At 38.9% G+C, this 20,508-nt stretch overlaps 1 protein-coding gene across 6 annotated transcripts; it reads left to right on the forward strand.

Moving 5' to 3' along the window:
- The first annotated feature begins 8,336 nt into the window (after positions 1-8,336).
- mier3b (mesoderm induction early response 1, family member 3 b) lies at positions 8,337-19,309 on the forward strand. Of its 6 annotated transcripts, none has more exons than XM_076099020.1 (14): positions 8,337-8,355; positions 9,186-9,210; positions 9,476-9,621; positions 10,076-10,198; positions 10,989-11,112; positions 12,165-12,238; positions 12,344-12,416; positions 12,726-12,874; positions 13,561-13,671; positions 13,848-13,929; positions 14,481-14,575; positions 14,677-14,804; positions 14,941-15,095; positions 16,406-19,309. In XM_076099020.1, exons 1-14 carry the CDS (start codon positions 8,347-8,349, stop codon positions 16,879-16,881), a joined length of 1,770 nt encoding a protein of 589 aa, XP_075955135.1. In that variant the 5' UTR covers positions 8,337-8,346; the 3' UTR covers positions 16,882-19,309. The 6 variants fall into 6 exon arrangements, with proteins under 6 accessions (XP_075955135.1, XP_075955140.1, XP_075955138.1 ...); XM_076099025.1 differs by having other exon boundaries at positions 15,795-16,548; XM_076099021.1 differs by lacking the exon at positions 8,337-8,355 and adding an exon at positions 8,723-8,852.
- The last annotated feature ends 1,199 nt before the right edge of the window (positions 19,310-20,508 follow it).

Consider the following 20,508-nt stretch of genomic DNA (forward strand, 5'->3'; position numbering starts at 1 on the left):
AATCTAATGTTTTCCATTCATTTCATATGGCGGTCACTTTTGACCGGGAACACCATGGGTGTTACAAAGTTGACTAAACCACTAAAAATTCAATGAAAGTGGTGATCAGCAATTTGATATGTTCAATGTGGAGGATATCATGAGGCCTTGAGGCAATCAGATGTAAAACACAATATTTATGATTGATTAAAGTTGTAAATCGGTCAGATTTGACCCGAACATGACAGGAGGGTTAAAGCAAAACGTTGCTTGAAAAAAAAATTACAGTCAACAAAATGATGAAGCAAACAGAAAACAATCAAGTTTTCAGGCAAAGGCTCTCTGCCAAAGAGATTTTTGTTGTGAGCAGTCTCACGTTTCAAAACTGATCAGAATAGCAAGGAGGATGGAAGTTTACAGCTACGTCTTTGGTTTCAGGATGTCACAGGCACTATATTTAGTCTGTTAGAGATATAATAAGCTGCTTTGTGCCCGTTTTGTATCCTTAGTGGATAAGGAACTGCCTCATATCTGCCACTTTTCTGTGACTGGAGCCTAGTTCTCAAATAATTGACAGTGATTGTTCCTGGAAAAACAGTAATAGAGTGCCACATGTTAAACATAATTGTATAATGTATTCTTTATTTCGTAGAAAGGAGATGGTGATAGTGTAGAATTTTAGACAGTGGAAATATGTAGGCCAAGTTACTGCACAGCTTAGAAAACTGAGCTATTATGTAATGTAACACTAAATGCTGCTCCACCAGAGATTTCCATTCGCCTTTTTCCTTTTCCTATCTAACCACCTGCGGCCTCCTGATTGTGCCCTCGAAAATAGAGCGATGATAAAGCCAGGAATGGAAAACTCAGGAGGAGGTCACACATTTTGAACATTGTGTCTGACTTCAAAGTCTCCATTCTTGAGAGTTATCAATGAGTTGCCTCTTTTAAAAATAGAATTGCGTTGCTTGATTATGTTTTCCGATTTTCTCTTGGTTCTCCACAGTCTAAACAGTTCAGAGATACTCGCTGGTTGTATTCTTGCACATTTGGAGCTGTTGTCCTGGGAGTCAATGTTCTAGAAAAAAACATTCCTTTGTCATTTCTTCTCGCTGTCTTCCTCTTTTCAGTTTTATCAGTTCTAAAACACAAAGTCCTTTAAAAGTTGACAGGGAACCAGAGATGTTTTGTCATATGAAATTCTGATATCTGCATGGCACAATCATCCAATATCAGCAAATTCTGTGAGGGAAAAGATAAAGGAGCACAGAAGACTGTCTCCTTCAGCTGAGAGGCACAGGGGATAACATGTTTCAGGTGAGGAAATAGTTAGACACTTTTCTGTCCCCTTATCGCACTTCACAGATGGCTTTTACCTCCAGACGTACACCTGTGGATACATCTGAGCTCTCTCTTTACATAACTGGCCTCCTATTCAGCGCAAAAAAAAAGATAATGATGTAAGGCAGCCTCATCAGTATATGTTTAAGTATGATTTGAATGTAAAATGTGTTACTGTTAAGATAGGGACATTTATTTTTGGTTCCTTTTAAGTCAAATTTTTCAAGTTCATTAAGCAGCAACATTCATATCAGTGCAACTGCAAGTAACATTATTAGTTTCAGTGAACTATAATGACAATCATCTCAGTCTATTTTATTTAAAGGTCTTCCAACAGCTTGGCTTTCATCCTTTAATAACTGACAAAGAGATGCCGAGCCAGATAGCCAGACATCAGAAGTTACTGTCAGCCGGAACTCATCGTGTTCTCCTCCAGTGTTCAATTTATATAACTCCATCCTAAATTATTTTAATCTAATTTCTCAGTGTACTGGTATTCTCACTTTGAAAGTAACCTTTACTTTGTTCAGCATGCAGATACAGTACATATAAAAGCTTTACGTGGAAAGATTTTTATTTCATACACATGGCAGTGCCGGTTTGTTCATGTTTGTTTCTTCTTTTGTTTTTTTGGTCGAAGATGCTGACGAGCATGAGATAAGTTACAGCATGTACCAAACTGAAAATTAGGATACTTTCATTGAATAGAACTGCAAACAGAAAAAATTGGATGAATCTGCACAATATTTGTGATTGCTGCTTGTAAAGCAAACTTTTCTGTAAAAAAAATCACCCTCATTGAAAGTGTAATTGTATATATGCATGCAGGTAGAAATACATTATATGGGAGCGTGTGTGAGGGCATGCACATGTTCCTCCATTCTCTGTAGTAGCCTCATAACACATTGTGTCATGCAGAAGCACATTCTGTGCACGGATTTCCAACAATCGTTCTTTGACCATAACCTCTCTTTCTTGAAAGGGTGACATCACTGCAAGTACGTTCCACAATCCTGTATCATATGACTCACTTTAGGAGTTAATTCGTCAACTCAGTCATAAAACTGACAATGTCCTTAAACAGGAGATGACATTTCTGATGCAGTAACTGTTGTATTAACTCATTATTAGAAACCACAGTCTCTTTTTCTTTCATCATTTTGAGGAGCCAATGTGTAGGAGGTCAAGAGCGGAAGCAGTCCTTTGTACAGAGAATGTCTCTGTAAAAAAGGGGCGTCGGATGTGTGACATCCAAATTCACGTGTACTCAAAAAAAGTGAGAATTTCCCAAGTTCTCAGCCTCTACATCTTCTGTTCTCTTCACAAACTGTTCCTGTAGAATACAAGTTACCATGGAGACAGAATCACCCACATGTCTCGTCACGAGGAGCCTCTTATCCATGACAACACAGCTGTTTCCTCTATCCTTCACATTTTGGTACGTTGCTCATCACTTTGCATATTCTGCACAATACTTAAATCAAAGGAGCTTTGGAGCAGAACATCCTGCCTAAACATGCTGAAGACTGTCACTATCCGCGATAAATGACTCTGAGAATTGCCACCGGTGTTAAGTGATGTGTGAGTGACGTACGTGCTCACAGGCTTTTGCTGGTAGCTTCTCATGCGATTGAGCTTCGGAAAATATTCATCTGAAGGAATCCTTTCAAGGGGTGCAGTAAATACATGAAAAGAGACATCATATAGATTTGCTGCTGCTGGGAACAAACTCTTCTGGATCTTAATATGTTGCCTTTTTCAACATTAAATAGGTCTCTTAGCCCCTACCTATACTGTACAAAGTTATATGTTTGGAAATTCTTATACGACACCTTTAAAGTGTTTACTCTGTGTCATCTTCACAAATATGGGCATTTCCACAGCTGCTGTTAAAAACAAGTCATTCAAAGAGGTAATCTCATATAAAATATGTGAGCACACAGCATGACGCAAGTGACGGATATATACAAACACCTACACAAGCAGTGCGTCTGACTACAGAAAGAGGAAATGCAGTGCCCACTCACTGTTACTCCGCCTTGTAGTGAGCTCTCGCTGTTTAGAAAGACGAGCAGAGCACAGGCTTGACTGCCAAGTTTTTACTCCAGGATTTATGCAACATGTCCAACCTTTTAAACCGTCTCTGTACGGATAAACAGTGTAGTAGGCTGGGTTTAAACACATTTATCAGATAACTATAATAGATAAGTATCGATAAATACATTTATACATTATACCTATCTATCTGTCTGTCTGTCTGTTCATCCCTTCGTCTGTTTCATCAAGTCACTCAGTGAAAGGTGGACTCTGCTGCGCTGTGATGTAGAGCTCAGTGTGGGGCCGGGGACTGCTAATACTCAGAGTCTTGGTTATTGCATGCCCCCGAACTCACCAACCCCTGCAGCACCTGAGGAATCATGACAGATCCCCAACAGGCTGTAGAAGTGTGTGTACCAGCTCATAATGGCTGCATTAGATTAAAGTAATGGCGATGGCTGCGTTATGGGCTGATTTGATAAATAAACCCTCAATCATGTTGCGCTCTGGGTTAGTGTACTTAAAGTTGAATAAAATGTCTATAATGTCCCAACTCTGAAGGATGTCATTGTAAGTTCAGTCCAGACTCACAGGAAAGTTCTAGGTTATGTACCATCCGTCCCTGATAACTCTTTAAACTCTGTATAATGGTGGCCTACAGCTGCTAGAACATTCTGAACTTACAAAATCAGAGCGACGAAGAAGCCCCAAGGACTAAGGACGTGTCCATAAGCGCTCTTACAACAGTAATATTATTTAAAGGGGCCGCACTTCTCAGCAAGCAGACATTACATGGAACATACATGACATAAGAAAATATACACAGTAGCCACACAAGGCCACCTGAAGCTAAGCACTCATCCTGTTGCAAAATGCACAACACACAAATATGACACGCACACAGACCATCACAAGTCAAGCCCTAAACATTTAACACAAATGGCAATTGTGCACAACTGTTATACTGTAAAAAGTGTTATTTTTGTATACTGCAAAACAGTTATTTGATTATAATGAGTAAACTTTGGGGGTAGCTTTTACAACTCTGAGGAGTATGCCTGTATTTGGTGGTTATCAACAATGTAAACTTAAACCTGGATCTCTTCTCACAGGAAATGATTGTTGATGGAGCTGATTTTACACTACAGCTGCCGAATTGTTTACTTGCATCTCTAGCCGCTACGTGTCATAGTATAATATATATGTAGATATGTGCAATCAATAGGTTTTCATATGAGTTGTATCATCTCACAGAACATGCAAAAACTTCTTAATATTACTCATCAATTGTCTAAACTTTAAACTGGCAAAGTCTTTTAAAAAGGTCTGTTGACACCGCAGGGCTTGACCCGCAGCTGCTGACTGTTTAGTGACCCGCACATACTTCCCTTGTAAACACACACAAATCTGTGTCACTGCACATGATGGAGTTTTACATGATTCACCCAAGAATATCAACACAACAGGCAGTTGGCGTTCACACAGTCATTGTTGCCGCCTGCCTGAGGGTGGTGTTTGGAGCACAGGGTGAATGGAAAATGCTAAAGCTGAGTCATGAAGAACCCACAGCTGTCATGCATTGCCACCTGGTGGATTGTATACTTTATAGTGGAACAACGTCAAATTGTCCATGTAAAGTACACAATGTTGACTTGACTCCTTAATGCACTGAGATGAATATGGAGATATGTTGCATGTGGTTTACCATACTTTATTTAATTCTCATAACAGTATGATTATTTAAAATGAATTAAATCTGAGGTTTAGTTTTAAAAATTGAAATGTCTGATCACGCTCTGTGATTACGTAAACAAAGTTGTTTCTTTTTGTACATTTTCTGTAGAAACTGTAGAACTTCCACTTCACCTGTTTTTCCATTCGATTAGTCAGAAGTATTTCAAGTGTGCATTGGATTATATACATTTTAAATTTGTGTTAAAAATATATATCATTTGATTGTTATCATAAACCTATTATTTGTGCAATTATGTCCAGCCTGAAGTGTTCGATCCGATGCTCAGCATCATATAACTGGGGATGATCTCTTTTTCCATCCATTCTTAGTTTGCACAAAAACAGTGAATACCCCTGTATAGAAAGGGGTTTTTCAACAACGGCATTTCCACTTCCTTATTTGTGCAGGGATGCAGGTAATTCTCTTGCAGTTCATTAAGTGTAATATTCTGAGGTGGCGTAACATACAAATCAGAATCAATGAATATGCAGCTGTTGTGTCCATTTGGTCTGAAATATAATTGATAATTATGAGGAGCTTATTGGTATTTTTAAAATGGATTTGCTCTCTCTCAGTCCCTCTAATGGCTGAGTGGGCCGTTGCTGGACAATAGCAAAACTAGTGTAGGTGTGGGCCAGTGTTAATCAGCCACATCCGTTTTACACTGGAACAATGGATTGTGACCCTTTGTCAACCACCTCTTCATAAACTACGTCAGAGGATAACTTGTTGACCTGACAGCGTCACTCATTAGATGAGGACCCACGGCTTCCTGAATACATTGTTCTGTAAAAGTAGGCTTCTAGTGGGCTTTCAAAAGACTATGGTAATCATAAATCAGCTGCAAAGAAAAGAGTGATGAGAGATGGATAGTAATGACTGCTCTCACTTACTTCTTAGAAGAAGAATTAATAATTTTGTCGGGGTACTTATAATTCAATTTAGCTCAGGTAAGAAATTAACAGATGAGGCCTGTGGAGGGATGCGCCTCTGAACTGTCTGAACTCAGTGACTCATTTGTTTGCAGAGTGATCCAAACGAAGCCCACACTGCACTTCCTACTCCTTACGGGGGATTCTGTTTTCCAAACACAGAAGTGTTTACATGCTGCGACAAGTTTAGAGAGCAATATGATCCCAATGACAAATGAAATGGGACAAATATGTAAACAACAATAGCCTGGACTCTTAACAGAAACCCACAACCCATGAGTGAGCAGGGTTGATGTAGAGTCTACGTCACAAAATAAAGATGTGCAACATGCAAGAGGAGCAAACCGATTCAGCAGTACCACTTGCAATGTTTATGTGTATGCGCAATGAGTGCACTTGCAGAGTGTGCGTGGGAAAGCAAGCAGGTAGACGAGCAGTAATGACGATGTGACTTGATGAGAATTTCAACAAATAAAACAAAAAATGTGTTTGAAGAAGATTAACAACCTAAAATGTATGCATTTGTGTGTGTTTTGTGGTTGAGAATTTATATGCGTAATTACGAGTTTTTTTGTAAAAACCAAAGTAACCGTAATCGCCATTGCAACTCACCAAATGTGGCATCCAATGCAATGCTGGCAGCTCTCATGGGCACAATAAAGCTGTCAGACCCTCTCCTTTGGGTCTATGTGAATAGGCCTATTGCAAGGTCCAATATATGAGACATCGTCATTCCTCATAGTTACAGGTCTCACCTTATTTTGGCAGTTAGCTGAATGCCCAAACTGGACAAACAGAAAATGTAGCTGCATACACAGTGAAATTCCTTTTTAGAAGACAAACCAGAATGGTGCTCCCTCCACACAAAACAAGCCTTCACCCACCTGTCACACGTAAAACTTGATCGACAGCAGAAGCTCAAAACAAATGTTGATAGCAAAAACACATGACTAAGTTTCTTTTATGCTGCAGGAGGACGCCCATCCCGTCCTGGATCAGGATGAGCTAGGAAGCAATTTATCGCCAGCGCCCTGTGCATAAACATCTTCATCTTCATTCCCTGACAGCAGCAGCTAGTGTAGGAATCACCTTGAACTACTCGTAACCGTTAAGTGTCTTCTACTGTGCACAATATAACACCATGGAACGTTTTCACGACCCTAACAATCAAAACAAAACATCAGAAAGTTGAATAAAATTGTCTTTAGCTGATATGAGTGTAGAGTAAAGTCCACCTTTACTGGTGCCTGGCCAAAGAGTCAACCTATTTTTATTTTATATGATCAAATATGATGTGGTTTCGCAGTCATCCAAACCAGGGAGGGAGGGAAGAGGAAGGAAAGATGGAGTGGATCTCAGTGGTGTGAAAAAAGTAGTCTTTTGAAGGGTTCTTTTGCCCTCTGCTGGCCTGTTCACCAAAAAACATAACTTTTCAAATATATTTCTGAAAAAGACTACTGTACATAATTATATTTAGTCAAAATCATTATTTGGTATCTAACCCTTAATTACCTTAAAGAGAGATATTTTCACATGGAAATTCATTAGTACTCTCTTATGATATTGGTGGATGGAAATTTGAGTAGAAAAACTTTCACAACAATATTAGAAAACCTTGGCCATGGTGTTTGAACAAGAGTGATTGGCTGTATCACGGGCACATTTGTTAGGAATCTAATTGTTTTCTAAAAAAAATTAAACATGGATAAAAAAGGAAATATTGGTGACATTTTGACCCCACCTTATAGGTGATTTGTCACTTTCATTACTTCTCTTAAGACACTCCAGTGTTTGGTATTATTATTAGTATAAGTATATAGTCTGTATGTGAAAATGATGCAGAAATGATGCAACAGATTGCTAAAATAAAATTATCATATAGAATGATATAACTAAAAACCTCACTAGTTCCATTTAAGGGCATTGCGGCCACAATTAAAAGCTGTTATGGTAATATGTAATGTCAAAAATGTTAATGGTGATAAAACCGAGGTTTTTAAATGCCATAGCTGCAATATACAATATTGAGGCGAGCAGGAAATCAGCTGGGATGTCCAGAGAACATTATGGTATTTCGTCATTGTGTGAGAGGGTCAACGAAATGCAACGATTCATGTTGGAACTCTATTGGCAAATTTAATATTTGCATTTGTGTTTCTTATGTTTAACCCTACGTTACCGTTTATAAAAGATTACCGTTATTCTGATCAGCGGTCAGTTTGAACGGCGTCACGACTAGAACGGTCACCTGGATCTCTGATTGGCTCAGAGCGCTGATCCGGGTACTGCGCTAGAACGAGCCCATTAGCTGAAGGTACCAATATGGCGGAGGTAAGAGGGAAAACAGGGGAGAAGCGATCGATCTTAAATCGATATTTCTAAGTCTTGTGTGTTGTATTTTTCATTTCTATGTTATCGATTGAAGACATAATAGTTTTTTCCTTCTGTATGGCGTGTTTCATGTCATAATTGTCATTTTTATTCCTCTATAAAATGCTTGAATGTCCGGACTGATCCTTCACTACAAGGCCGCTGCGCCTCGCTCGCTCAGCTGCTTTGGTGTAGCGGCTGTGTAAATTGATACGTAAATTTTACGTTAGCTTGCTAGTTAAAGGAAATAACAGATTATATCGTGTTTGTTGTGAATGGAAATGTGTCTCTTCTAGTCGGGCTAAATTAGCGGAAGAAATATTGTAAACATAATTTTACTCTAACGATTGCAGTTCAAAGCAAACGAAATTAGTGTTTACATTTTTTTCGATGCATAACGTTAACGGTAATCTTTAAGGTTAGCTTGCCGGCTAGCAAACTGTAACTGTAGCAGACACGTAAGTCTTACTGTACGCCTGAAGATATTCCTCTATGTTTTTACTTTGACCGCCTCTTACCATAGGCGTCATGTTAATTCCAGGGTATTAAGATACGTTTCTCTTACAGCTGTCCTTAGTGTTGAGCGTTCATCAGCGGCTAACATTTTATTAGCCACCTATTTTAGGTAACGTTAACGTTAGCGGTAACTATTCTCGGTGGTCATCATACACATGATTAAAGGCCTTTCTTCATTCCGCTTGATTTGTGGTTAAAGTGCTGGCATCGTAGTTGAACCCATGTGTCAACTCTTTCACTCATTTAACGTATGCTCTGGTTTTATTCTTTTGCAGGCTTCCCTAGGGAGTTCAAGTCCAGGTAAGAAGATGATTAGTTTTCACATTGTATGATGTATTAAATGTATCTACTTTAATGACATATTTGCATAACTTTAATGTCAATATTAAGTTGTATTTGTCATATATTTTGTCGGATAAAATGGCTTTGAAATTGACTAAATTCAATGCTTTTCTCATGGAAACATAGTAACTGTGTCAATGTATCTTTCTAAGTGTGAATCATTAAAACAAAGCTAATCTGTGCTGTAAGATTTTAAACATTTAACATTATATTTCTCCCTCAGTTGGCTCTTTATCGTCGGAGGACCATGACTTTGACCCAACAGCAGAAATGTTAGTTCATGAGTATGATGACGAGAGGACTCTCGAGGAGGAAGAGTCTCAGGAGGGAGGGAGGAATTTCAGCTCAGAGATTGCAGATCTTGAAAAGGTAAAGTAATCTGTGCACGAAATGCCCTGAAACAGGATTTACAAATTAAGTGATTTTAAAATCGTAAAAAATAAGTGTGCTTATAAAAGATTTGCATTTATTGTTAATGCAGAAGCCTGAGTCTTGTCTCCTTAATCCTGCAGGGCTACAAATGTTGACACTGGAAAAAGTGTGCTATAGTAACAGAATGTCAATGGCTTGTGTTACCTTTATGATGATCAGGGGACGCCGTCTTGATCATAGCTGCAGATGTTACAATTAATAAAGGTCAACTAAGATGTACATGCACATTCTATTATTGCATTCATAAATTGTCTCTTGGTGAAAGTGAATAAGAGTCTTATCTATACTAAATTCAGTTAATTGGCTTTAAACCCCAGTCGGCTGTTTCGGTAATTTGAATTGCACATGTAAAATGCTCAGTATTTTAAAAATGTTGCTGTTTTTCTACCAGGAGGGGAACATGCCTTTGGAGGAACTTTTAGCCATCTATCGCTACGAGGCCTCAGCGGGCTCCAGTATAGACAGCTCCTCTGGAGACCTGACCGATGAGCTGCCTGACATGACTCTGGACAAGGTACATATGTGCTCCTATGTGGTGAATAGATAGATTTGGGGAAATTCTTTTTTTTGAAAAATTACAATATATGAATTACAATACCTTCAATATGTAATTCAAATATTCAGTTGATCCCTGTTGGTCTGCCCCGGTATACAATAGATCGGGCGTATTCATTAATAATTCAACGTCCATTTAGAGAGAATTTCCTCATGCAAAGGTCCAGAAAAATGACGTTCACTGAATTGTCTTTGCCCTGCAGCTTTAAATGCAGTTCATTCAGGTGTGAAGTGATGTCAAAGCCATGAAATTATATTCTTCTCTTCTAAAAAGAGAAATTTGTGTGCTGGGTCTAATGTTGTCTGTGGTTGTTGAAACCACTTGTTTCAACTTCATCCCCGTCTCTGTTTACATCATTGTTAGGCAGTGAATTCATGTGTTAGGATCCTAATGGATCAATCATATTGGGCTCTTGGGTTTATTTTCTGTTCCTTTTTAATTCGGATGTGAGTCGGTACATTTGCTCAAAAGAGTTGTGCTTTGTTTTATTATCACATATTATTATCACATATTTAATTGGCTGATTAGCATCAGTTGATGTGATTTATAATGCATGTAATTGGTCGGTGTGTTTCCTGCACTGCTGAACGAGTGCCGTAAAGGCCGGAAAAGCTGCGCCGGTTAAAATAGAAGAGCTCTATCAGTTTTAGGTCCAGGTCCGGATACAACAGCGTCTGGGTCCGGACTCGGACCGTGGTCCGCCTATTGGTAACCCCTGCAATAGATATTATTCTTTCTTTCTTTGTAGGAGGAAATAGCTAAAGACCTGCTGTCTGGGGACTATGAGGAGGAGACCCAGTCCTCAGCTGATGATCTGACCCCTTCAGTCACCTCCCATGAAGCTACCGATTTCTTCCCAAGAACACTTCGATGTAAGATGCTCATGCCAGAAAAAGTATTTTTTGTCTGTAGCTTTGCAGGTTTAAAGCTTATACAGTGCCATGCAATAATTAGAAAAATGCTACCAGGTTTAGGTCATTAGGTTTGCAACAATTATTTTCATTATTGATTGATTAATTAATGATAAATGAATTTCTGCCTATTTTCTAAAATGCTTTAATCATTTGTTCTATTAAATGTCAGATTATAGTGACGTGTCCCGTAACAATTTCCCAAAGTCCATTGTGACGTCATCAAATGTCTCGTTTTGTCTGATCAACAGTTAATTTCTGAAGATATTCTGTTTTCTTTTACATAAGACAAATAAAAGCAGCAAATCCTCACAATTCAGAAGCTGCAATTAGTGAATCCTTGGCATATTTGCTTGAAAAATGACCTAAACATGAATCAATTAATAAAATAGTTGCTGATTATGATAGATGTATAAATACTAAAAGCTACTTTTTCTACACATTTAGAGCTATTATAGCAATGTTGAACATTCCCAAACGTTTGTGTGTGGTTAAAGAAATGTGCTGCACTCAAGGAAGATGCAGTGCCTTTTCTTACAGATTTGCAGACTACAACATTAGGTTGAATGTACAACAGTCGATTAACAGGGTTAACACAGGGTTGTGTTTAAGGTCCTAAAATGTCCGGAATTGTCGGAGGGGAGGCTTTTAATTTGGGTCTGGGTCTGCACGGTTTGTATTGTTCGGTGCCCCTGTAGGCCTCTGGCCGCCCGGGGCTCCACCTTGCTTTCCCCTGTTGCTCCGTCCTTGGTACGTCCGGCCAGGGATTCCCAAAGGCGCTAGCGGCCTTTGTCGCTTGGGCCTATCGCTGCCTGTCCGTCGTGGCCGGTTGGCAGCTGTGGCTGTGCTGCGGACGGCACGTTTCAACCAACCCTCCCTGGGCCTTGTCCCGATTCGTAATTTAGCAGAGTTTAGTTTGGTATGTAATGCATCAGACCTAAGAACACAGGATGTGTCATTGCAATTCTGTACATCAAGTCGAGGTATTTATGTGTCGTTTATCATTTTATCAGCCAACGCTATCTCTGACGGCGATAAAGAGTCGGAGTGTGAAGAAGACGGCCCAAGCCCAGAAGACTCCAGAAAGGTAAGTGGCACATTTTGGAACACATTAAAAGAGGGATACATGTTTTAAGTTGAATCACCACTGGTTTGCTGAACTGCTCTTGTTGTGTTTTGATTTTTATCATAGGAAATAATGGTGGGATCACAGTATCAAGCAGAGGTTCCTTCTGGCCTCTGTCACTACAAAGATGAGGAGAAAGGTGAGTACTTCAGCATGCATTCTTTAATGTGATTGCTTACAATGTTTCTATCCATACATTAAAGATAACATACTAGGGACGCACCAAAACCAATTACAAGTACTTACATTTTAGTACGTTGCAACTGAGCAGCTCTATAGGCCCAACTGATGTGCGGTTAACGTCACGTTGTCGAGGTATCGTGTGGTGGTATTGGAGTAGTAGTAGTAGAGTATGAGTACACAATACCCAATACTGGTGTTGGTATTCGTGCATCCCTATCATATACACAAGGTGACTAATCTTACTGTAATGTACTTTGTTTTGCAGTTTATGAAGATGAAGACGAGTTATTATGGAGCCCAGGTAAATTGGCAGAAAGCAAGGTTAGGACTTTCCTGTCTGACGTGTTGTCACGGACTACAAATGAAAAGACGGGATGTGACAAACCCTGGATGCACGTTCGAGATGACGAGCAGGTACGTCATGTATTTATTTATTTATCAATCAGTTCATGTCGATGAGCAGTGTACATCATTTTTCATCGACTTTCATTCACCATACTAGGGGTGTCACAATTCTCCAAATCCACAATTAAATTTTCAATTCTAAGGTTTTGATTTTATTTATTTTTCATCACTGAAGGCTTTGCCATCGAGTCTTCATTTGTAAAGATCAACAGACCAATATTTCTTATGCCCCGTCAGCTGTCTTTTACATTTTAAAAGTGTTTCTTTTTAAAAAGATGGGTTACATGTAAATACGTGTTTTGGCACTGTCATCTGTAGTGACCAAAATAAATATTCTGCTTACCTTCATTGTTATATAAAAATAACTAGTTTAGTAGATTACCCAAAAAATATTTTAAAATTGAATCCAACCATTTAACGGCCCACTAGATAAAGCTCTGAGGGCCACACGGTGGGGCCACACGGTGGGGCCTCGGCTTTGAGTTTCCTCACCTGCAACAAGCCACCAGATCCTGGGGCAACCGAGTCAGTCAAATCTATTTGTGTCTGATGCCTGTGATTATATTCTACCATATTTGTTGTGTAGGATGGGGTTACCTGTGGTGTAGAATTGCCTACAAACTGTAGTTTTTCTGTCAGCGACTCGTTTGTTGGGATTTCCCAGTTCTGTTGTTCCTCATTCATCTCTGTCTCAGGCATTGGCAATGTTACCTCGGAAAGTGCAGCTGCAGGCTACCAGTAAGCTACTCTGTGTCATCTTTGAAGTGTCGTTTTTATTAGGACGTGTGGAGGGAAAAAGAAATACTGTGAGAATCACTAACTCTGTTTTTGATTAAGTGGGTCATTTTGGACTTTGAGTCTAAATTGTGGCACCCCTATCCTATACTGTAGCGATTGTGATGTGAATTCTTCAGAGTAATTGTTTCTAAGTTACATGTGATTCATTTGGCCAATAGTCTAATAATCCACTCTTTCCACATAGGCTTTGCTTGAGCTTGCCAAGTGCAACTACAACATCCGCGAAGCACTAGAGAGACACTGCATCCGTGTAAAGTCCTCAAAAGGTAAGCACAGGAAACGGGTTTCTAGTGGATGCGTGTAGAACCTGTAATTTCCTACCTGACAATGTAATTAGTATGTCGAAGGTAATTCATTTATGGGCTCTTTCAGCATTATCAAAAAATATTTCTTTATTGTTGCTGTTGCATAACTTTGCATTCAAATTGCTCGTTCTGTCAAACGTGGCTCTCCGTTTATTTGCCGAGTCGTGTATTTTAATTGCCTAACAGTTTCATTAGTTGAAAAGCCTCACCTGCAGACTTTCTTTGCTCACCCATTCTCAAAAATTGGGATAATATTTTTTTCAGTCACTTTACCTTATTTTTATGTTTGCAATCTTTATCTTTATAGGAGTGCTGCCATGTTGTGATTGACTTTTAAACATGACAAGGATTTTAATATTTATTAACTTCATAATTTGTGTCCTCAGTGGGAGTGATTGAGGTTCAGTCCTGTGTTTAAAGTCCTAGTGGTTGGTCTACCCTTTCGTTTACACATGTGTGATTGCGTAATTGTGCAGCAAAAATGTATTAATATGTTTCTGGTTTCATTTCAGAAAAGTCACCTCCGTGGTCAGAAGAGGAATGCAAGAGCTTTGAGCACGCACTACAGATGTATGACAAGAATTTTCACCTCATACAGAAACATAAAGTGAGTCTTTATTTCATGATCTTGCGAGACAAGATGTTTCACACATAATGAAAATGTACACGTAAAATGAATTAATTACCCCCCCCCCCCCCCCCACTCAGGTCACAACACGAACAGTAGCTGAATGTGTGGCGTTTTACTACATGTGGAAAAAGTCAGAGCGCTTTGACATCTTTGTGCAGCAGAATAGATTTGGGAAGAAAAAGTACAGCAGCTACCCTGGTGTAACGTAAGTGGCAGAAGAAGGAGGATCAGTACATCTGTTTTCATTCCTTTTGTGTTTTGACTTCTGATTAATACAGTGAGCTCTGAAATGAATGTAATTGGGAAGAAACTCACAACTAAACATGATTCTTTGTATGCAGTGACCTGATGGACAGGCTGGTGGATGAAGCAGAGGGTCTGGCAGTGGATAGTTCCTCCTCTGTGTGTTCAGGAGCAGGTGGAGGAGGAAGACTGGAGACCACCACAGACCAACAGCTCAGCCTGCTTAACTCCATCACTGCCAGCGACCTCACAGGTCAGTAACGGGACTTAGTTCTGCACACGACACTGAATTCTGTTATGACAAACGATAGTATTACATTTTAATGGCATACTAGTCTATGACTTTTTGACATTTTTATGTCACACTATACTTTATAAACACACTGCCTCCGTGCCGGCGACAGCCGTGGCTAGAGGCAATATGTATTTTAGCCGTCTGTCCTGTTCTTCTTAAGTGTGCGGTGTTTTAGGAATGCCTTCAACACATTTCTTAAAGTTTGGCACAAATGTCTACTTGCACTCAAGGATGAACTGATTAGAACTTGGCGGTTAAAGATCACTGTGACCTCACAACATACCTCAAGAATGTATATTGACGAGTTCACACAAATGATAAAATGATGACATTCTGGAGAGACATGAATGTAAACTGCAACAAGACTGATTTGCGAACATACCACCGTGAGGCGGTATCTCTAGTTTATGACTGTTTTTATGACATATTAATGGCACACTATACTATTATTATTTTATGGCATTTCAAGCATTTTATAGAGGAATAAAAATGACAATTATGACATGAAACACGCCATACAGAAGGAAAAAACTATTATGTCTTCAATCGATAACATAGAAATGAAAAATACAACACACAAGACTTAGAAATATCGATTTAAGATCGATCGCTTCTCCCCTGTTTTCCCTCTTACCTCCGCCATATTGGTACCTTCAGCTAATGGGCTTGTTCTAGCGCAGTACCCGGATCAGCGCTCTGAGCCGATCAGAGATCCAGGTGCCATTTCTATGCCTATTATTAGGGGAGCAACAGATCATAAAACTCACGGAACGGATCAACACAAAAGGAAAGTGGGAGCAAATATTTGGCCGATACAGATATCTTTTGTTGTTTGTTTTTGTTATAGCAGGTGGTAGACGAGGCTCCAGACTTTATTATTATTATTTTTTTTTTTTTTTATCACTAGCCTCCCAAAAATAATTTAAACCACTCTGAAGTCTGTGTAAACTATTAAACATTCTAAATGATATATTGGTTATTTGCATTAAAACAAACGAATACTAATTCAATGATTAGTAGCACTGTACCATGACTATTTCAATACTCAATACTATGACTTTTGGACTTGTACAACATTTTAATAGCATACTATACTATGACATTTTACAATTACCCTGGTGCTATGCCAGGGGTTGTCAATAGTTTAATGACTGAGTGCCAACTTAGGGAGCCAGCATATGATCGAGAGCCTCAATCAGCATGTTTCTTGACCAGAGTCTCTTATTCCCTCCAGTTATTCGATATTAAAGTGTCTCCTCTCTTTGCAGCTTTGAGTAACACTGTAGCCACAGTGTGCAACCCTGCAGAGGTTGGGTGCATAGACTCCTACAGCTTTCCGCCTCTGGAAAGTCTCCATCGTGGGTCCCTGAACCACGACGAATCCCTTGGCTTCTCTTCTAATGGCTCAGACCCCGACTGCCTCAACATGCTCGACGCCGGCTTCTACCACTCTGATCTTGGCCAGCTAGGAGGAGTGTGCGTCAACAAGGACTGCGAGCGGCCCTCCAAGAGACTCAAGCTGGCCCTGCCGGACTCCTTTATCAATGACGTGTCTGTGGGTAACCTTGGAGTGGACTTCGAAGCGCGACGGACAACAACGCACCACCACCGGATCACTGGCGCCAAAATGGCAGTGTCTGTCACAGACTTCGGGAGTTTGGCTGGCAGCGGCGAGCCCAATGGGTTTCTGGGAGCACATGCACGGCACCACACACAGCACACTGCAGCACTTCAGTCAGAGTGATCTTCCTCATCGTCATCCCTTGTTCTTCCCTTTTGAAACCCCCTATCCCACTTGTACATAAGACTGACCTCACTGGAGAATCCAATTTGTTAAAAAATATTATATATGTATATATATATATAACTTTTTTGTTTTCATTTTTTGTGTAATATGACATCAGTGATGTCTATCATATAGAACTAAAATCTTGATTTCTCTCAAGAGTTTATAGCCATTTATTTTATTCTTGTTTTGCGGTCTTGAGATGTGTAACGTCCATGTACGGAGGGGCCCAGAGGCTGCAGTAGGAGAGTTGTGTATCTTACTTCCTCACATCTTCAGAGCTACAGTATGTTATCCTGCCAGTCTTTCAGCTGCCAAATTGGCTCAGTTTTCTGCCTCTAGTTTCAGTATTTAGTTGCTTGTCTTTGTTGTTTTGAAGTGGTACTTTTTGAACTTAAAGTTTGGTTTACAGGTACTCTTCAGTAACCAGGCTGTAACTATAATGGTTATATTAGTCCCCAAATAAACTTGGCTGGCTATTGTATGAAGAGCAACACTAGCATGGAGATTAGCTTGGTGCGGTGGTTTCAGCTGCTACGGCCTTCTAGTTCGGTTTTCTTTTCTTCTCATTTTCTCGTGTGGAAGCTTGTCTGCTCGTTTACTTTAAAAAACAAATCCCATTTAGTCAAACTAAAGCCCCTGATTCATAATTTTTCATTTTTAAACAGCTAATGGAGGATACCTGTGCAGAGTAACATAGTGGGTGTCACTAGGTTTTTTAAGTTTGATATTCTGCCTCTTTCTGAAAAGGTATCGGTCAGAAAAACAAAACATAACTGCAATATTGCAATACAAAGATATTGGTTACATTAATAGTCATTTAAACTTGAGACATTATCTGGTGCTGTAGAGTGTATTTATTACATACACGTTTTCCTTTTGTGAAATTTATTTTGATCCCTTCAATCATGCTACTTTAATGCAAATTTAGCTGTACGTGTCCTGTATATGTCCCATCAAGTAATGCCATTGTTAGGCCACTTAGCAAGCTGCTAGCAGTATTATCTCTTTATTTAAAGCCACTTGGATTTTGTATTCAATATCTGCCTAACCTGTACTGACTAGAGAATGCCTTGTGTAATCTAGTCAACAGTTTCTCGGAGTCTAGTAGCAGAAATGGAGCTGTCGTCTCTTGACTGAAGTCCATAATTGTGAATTTTTAAATGTTTTGCGGGTCATCTTCAGTTGATTGGATGCAGTAGTAGTGTTTACTTAATTTATCTATGCATTGTGCTATGAATAATTAGTTTGTTTCAGGGGTACATCATGTTTGTCATGTCCATAGATGTAGTAATTCACCGTTCCGTGTGTACAGACAGGATTCGTGCTTATAAACCATAAAGTAATTAATTTTCCAAGCCCAGCATCACTTCTGCATTTCATGTAAATAATTAGCAAATAGCCTTTAAAAAGTCTATTAACTGACCTCTTACACTTGTGAATCTATGTTGATACAAAGGTTTTAATTTGATTCCTTGACAAAAGGCAATAATTTGTAGATATGTACAGATATTTTGGGTTTTACATTTTACCAGTTGACTTGGTGTTTGAATTTCTTTTCCTCTTTTTGGAAAGTCATGATCCCCAGGACACAGCTGAAACCACGCATGCCAGCTGTGTCTGTCTCCCCAGTGTACCACTGAAAACGGCTTTACCTGAAGACTTATTGATATTACTCAATGTTGCAATTTTGCTTTCAAAACTTGCAGCCATGTGTAAAAGACGCTCGTCTTTCTCTTTTTTACTTTCATTTTGTTTCATATCTATATTTGTCTTGATGGTAAAGGGATGGCTGCTGTTCTAAGTATGTGGAGAGCTAGTTTCTCTTTTAATGCAATGTGCATAATGCAGTAGGTCCTCAAAGCTCTTCCAGCTTTAGCATTGCAGTGATATTTATTTCACCTGTGGTTTGTACAAAGACTCAGAAAAACTGTCAGAATGTAAAGGCCATTAAGTAGTAGAAGTAGGTTTTTCACCACCCTGTGAACTCTCGAAAATGTGATATTTTATTGATATCTCCGGTATGAGACGTGTGTGCAAGAAAGCACTAAACAAATTTATTTTATATTTTGTATTGTGTTTTGAAGTTTAAAAAGGAAAAACAAATATAGCAGTTGTGGTTTTGAAAAAGAAAACTCGAGTCGTTTGATGAAAACAAAAACACCTTTGTGAATAAAAAACTACAAAACTTAAAAATGTATATCCAGAAATATAGACAATCAAAAACGTCACTATGAGAAATGTTCAAGATGCTATCTTTATTGTTTATAAGAATTGTACATAAGCATTGAGTTTTGTTTTTTTCTTTGGTTAAACATTATTTTGTATTTCTGTTGTACTTTAATACCTTGTGTACAGATCCAGAAATAAAGCTCTGGAAAAGGTGCAGAGATGACTGAATGTTCTTTATCGCCACACAAGAGTTTAGAAGACTTTTCTGATTCATATTAGATTGGATTAGTACCGAGTTATGTGTTAAATCTACAAACTTAAAGAAAACACCATTATGACTGAAACCTACTACATGAGTATTTATACTATTACATTGGGAGAACTTCTACAAAATAAATTAGATTGGAATTTAGTATTTTTGTTGAGAAAAGTCAACTATGGGTTGGCTGTGGCTCATAGGTAGAGCGGTTAGATTCCCTTGCTCGTAATTTAGCTTAGTATGTTTGGTGCCAATATAATAATTTAAGGATTACCAACGGGACGGGTTGTTTGAGGGCCAAGCCAATAGGTAGCATTCTAGCAGATGCACACTTCGCGATTGTAACTGTGAGTAGCAAAATCATGTCCCCTTCAAGCCCGACGGGTAATAAGCCTGCAATGAGATCTCTCCATGACAAGTGCATCTTGTTCAAAATTCATAATAAATTTATCAACAAAAATTAAAAAAATAACTTTTGATGTTTTAATCATGGTAAATGTCCCTTTGAATGATTTTTTTTTTCTACATTATTGACTAATAATGTACTGGGAACGCCTCGGGATCCCCCAGAATGAGCTGGAACATGTTGCCGGTGAGAGGGAGGTCTGGGTCGGCCTGCTTGGCCTGCTGCCACCGCGACCCGACCCCGGATAAGCGGTGGAAAATGGATGGATGGATGGATGGACTAATAATGTAGAAAAACAAAGATTTTTAATTCAGAATGGTCCATATTTATTTCAGGACGGCTTAGGTCAGGGGTATTCAATTAAAATTCCAACAGGTCCAGATTGAGAAAATCTCTTCGTGCAAAGGTCCGGAACATTACAATAATATCTAACTTGCACTATTTAGACAAGCCTAGTTGTAGTTAACAACGTCTCTGTGTAGTCAACAACTGTCAAATCAAATAAAGAAAGTACACATCACTTATTTTTCTCAGTTTTCACATTTAACTGGATGGATTATAAATAATACATAGAAATACATGAATAAATGTTTATACCTTGGTATTGCTACTTTAACTATCACTCAGCTTTATTAACATCTCCTTATGATAAAAGATTAACGCAATCTACATTATTAAATATGAATCAATGCGATGAAAAGATTCAATGTTTTTTGTTTTTATTCATTTTTATTGTCATGAGGTGTAA

This window comes from Anarhichas minor, unplaced genomic scaffold (assembly GCF_050575085.1).
Source record: "Anarhichas minor isolate MPS153535 unplaced genomic scaffold, ASM5057508v1 ptg000025l, whole genome shotgun sequence".
Taxonomy (NCBI): Eukaryota; Metazoa; Chordata; class Actinopteri; order Perciformes; family Anarhichadidae; genus Anarhichas; species Anarhichas minor.

Coding starts and splice junctions, on each gene's coding strand:
- mier3b (XM_076099020.1), top strand. Junction 13,672..13,847: donor TGGAGGGAAAAAGAAATACT/GTGAGAATCACT, acceptor CTTTCCACATAG/GCTTTGCTTGAGCTTGCCAA. Junction 15,096..16,405: donor CACTGCCAGCGACCTCACAG/GTCAGTAACGGG, acceptor CTCTCTTTGCAG/CTTTGAGTAACACTGTAGCC.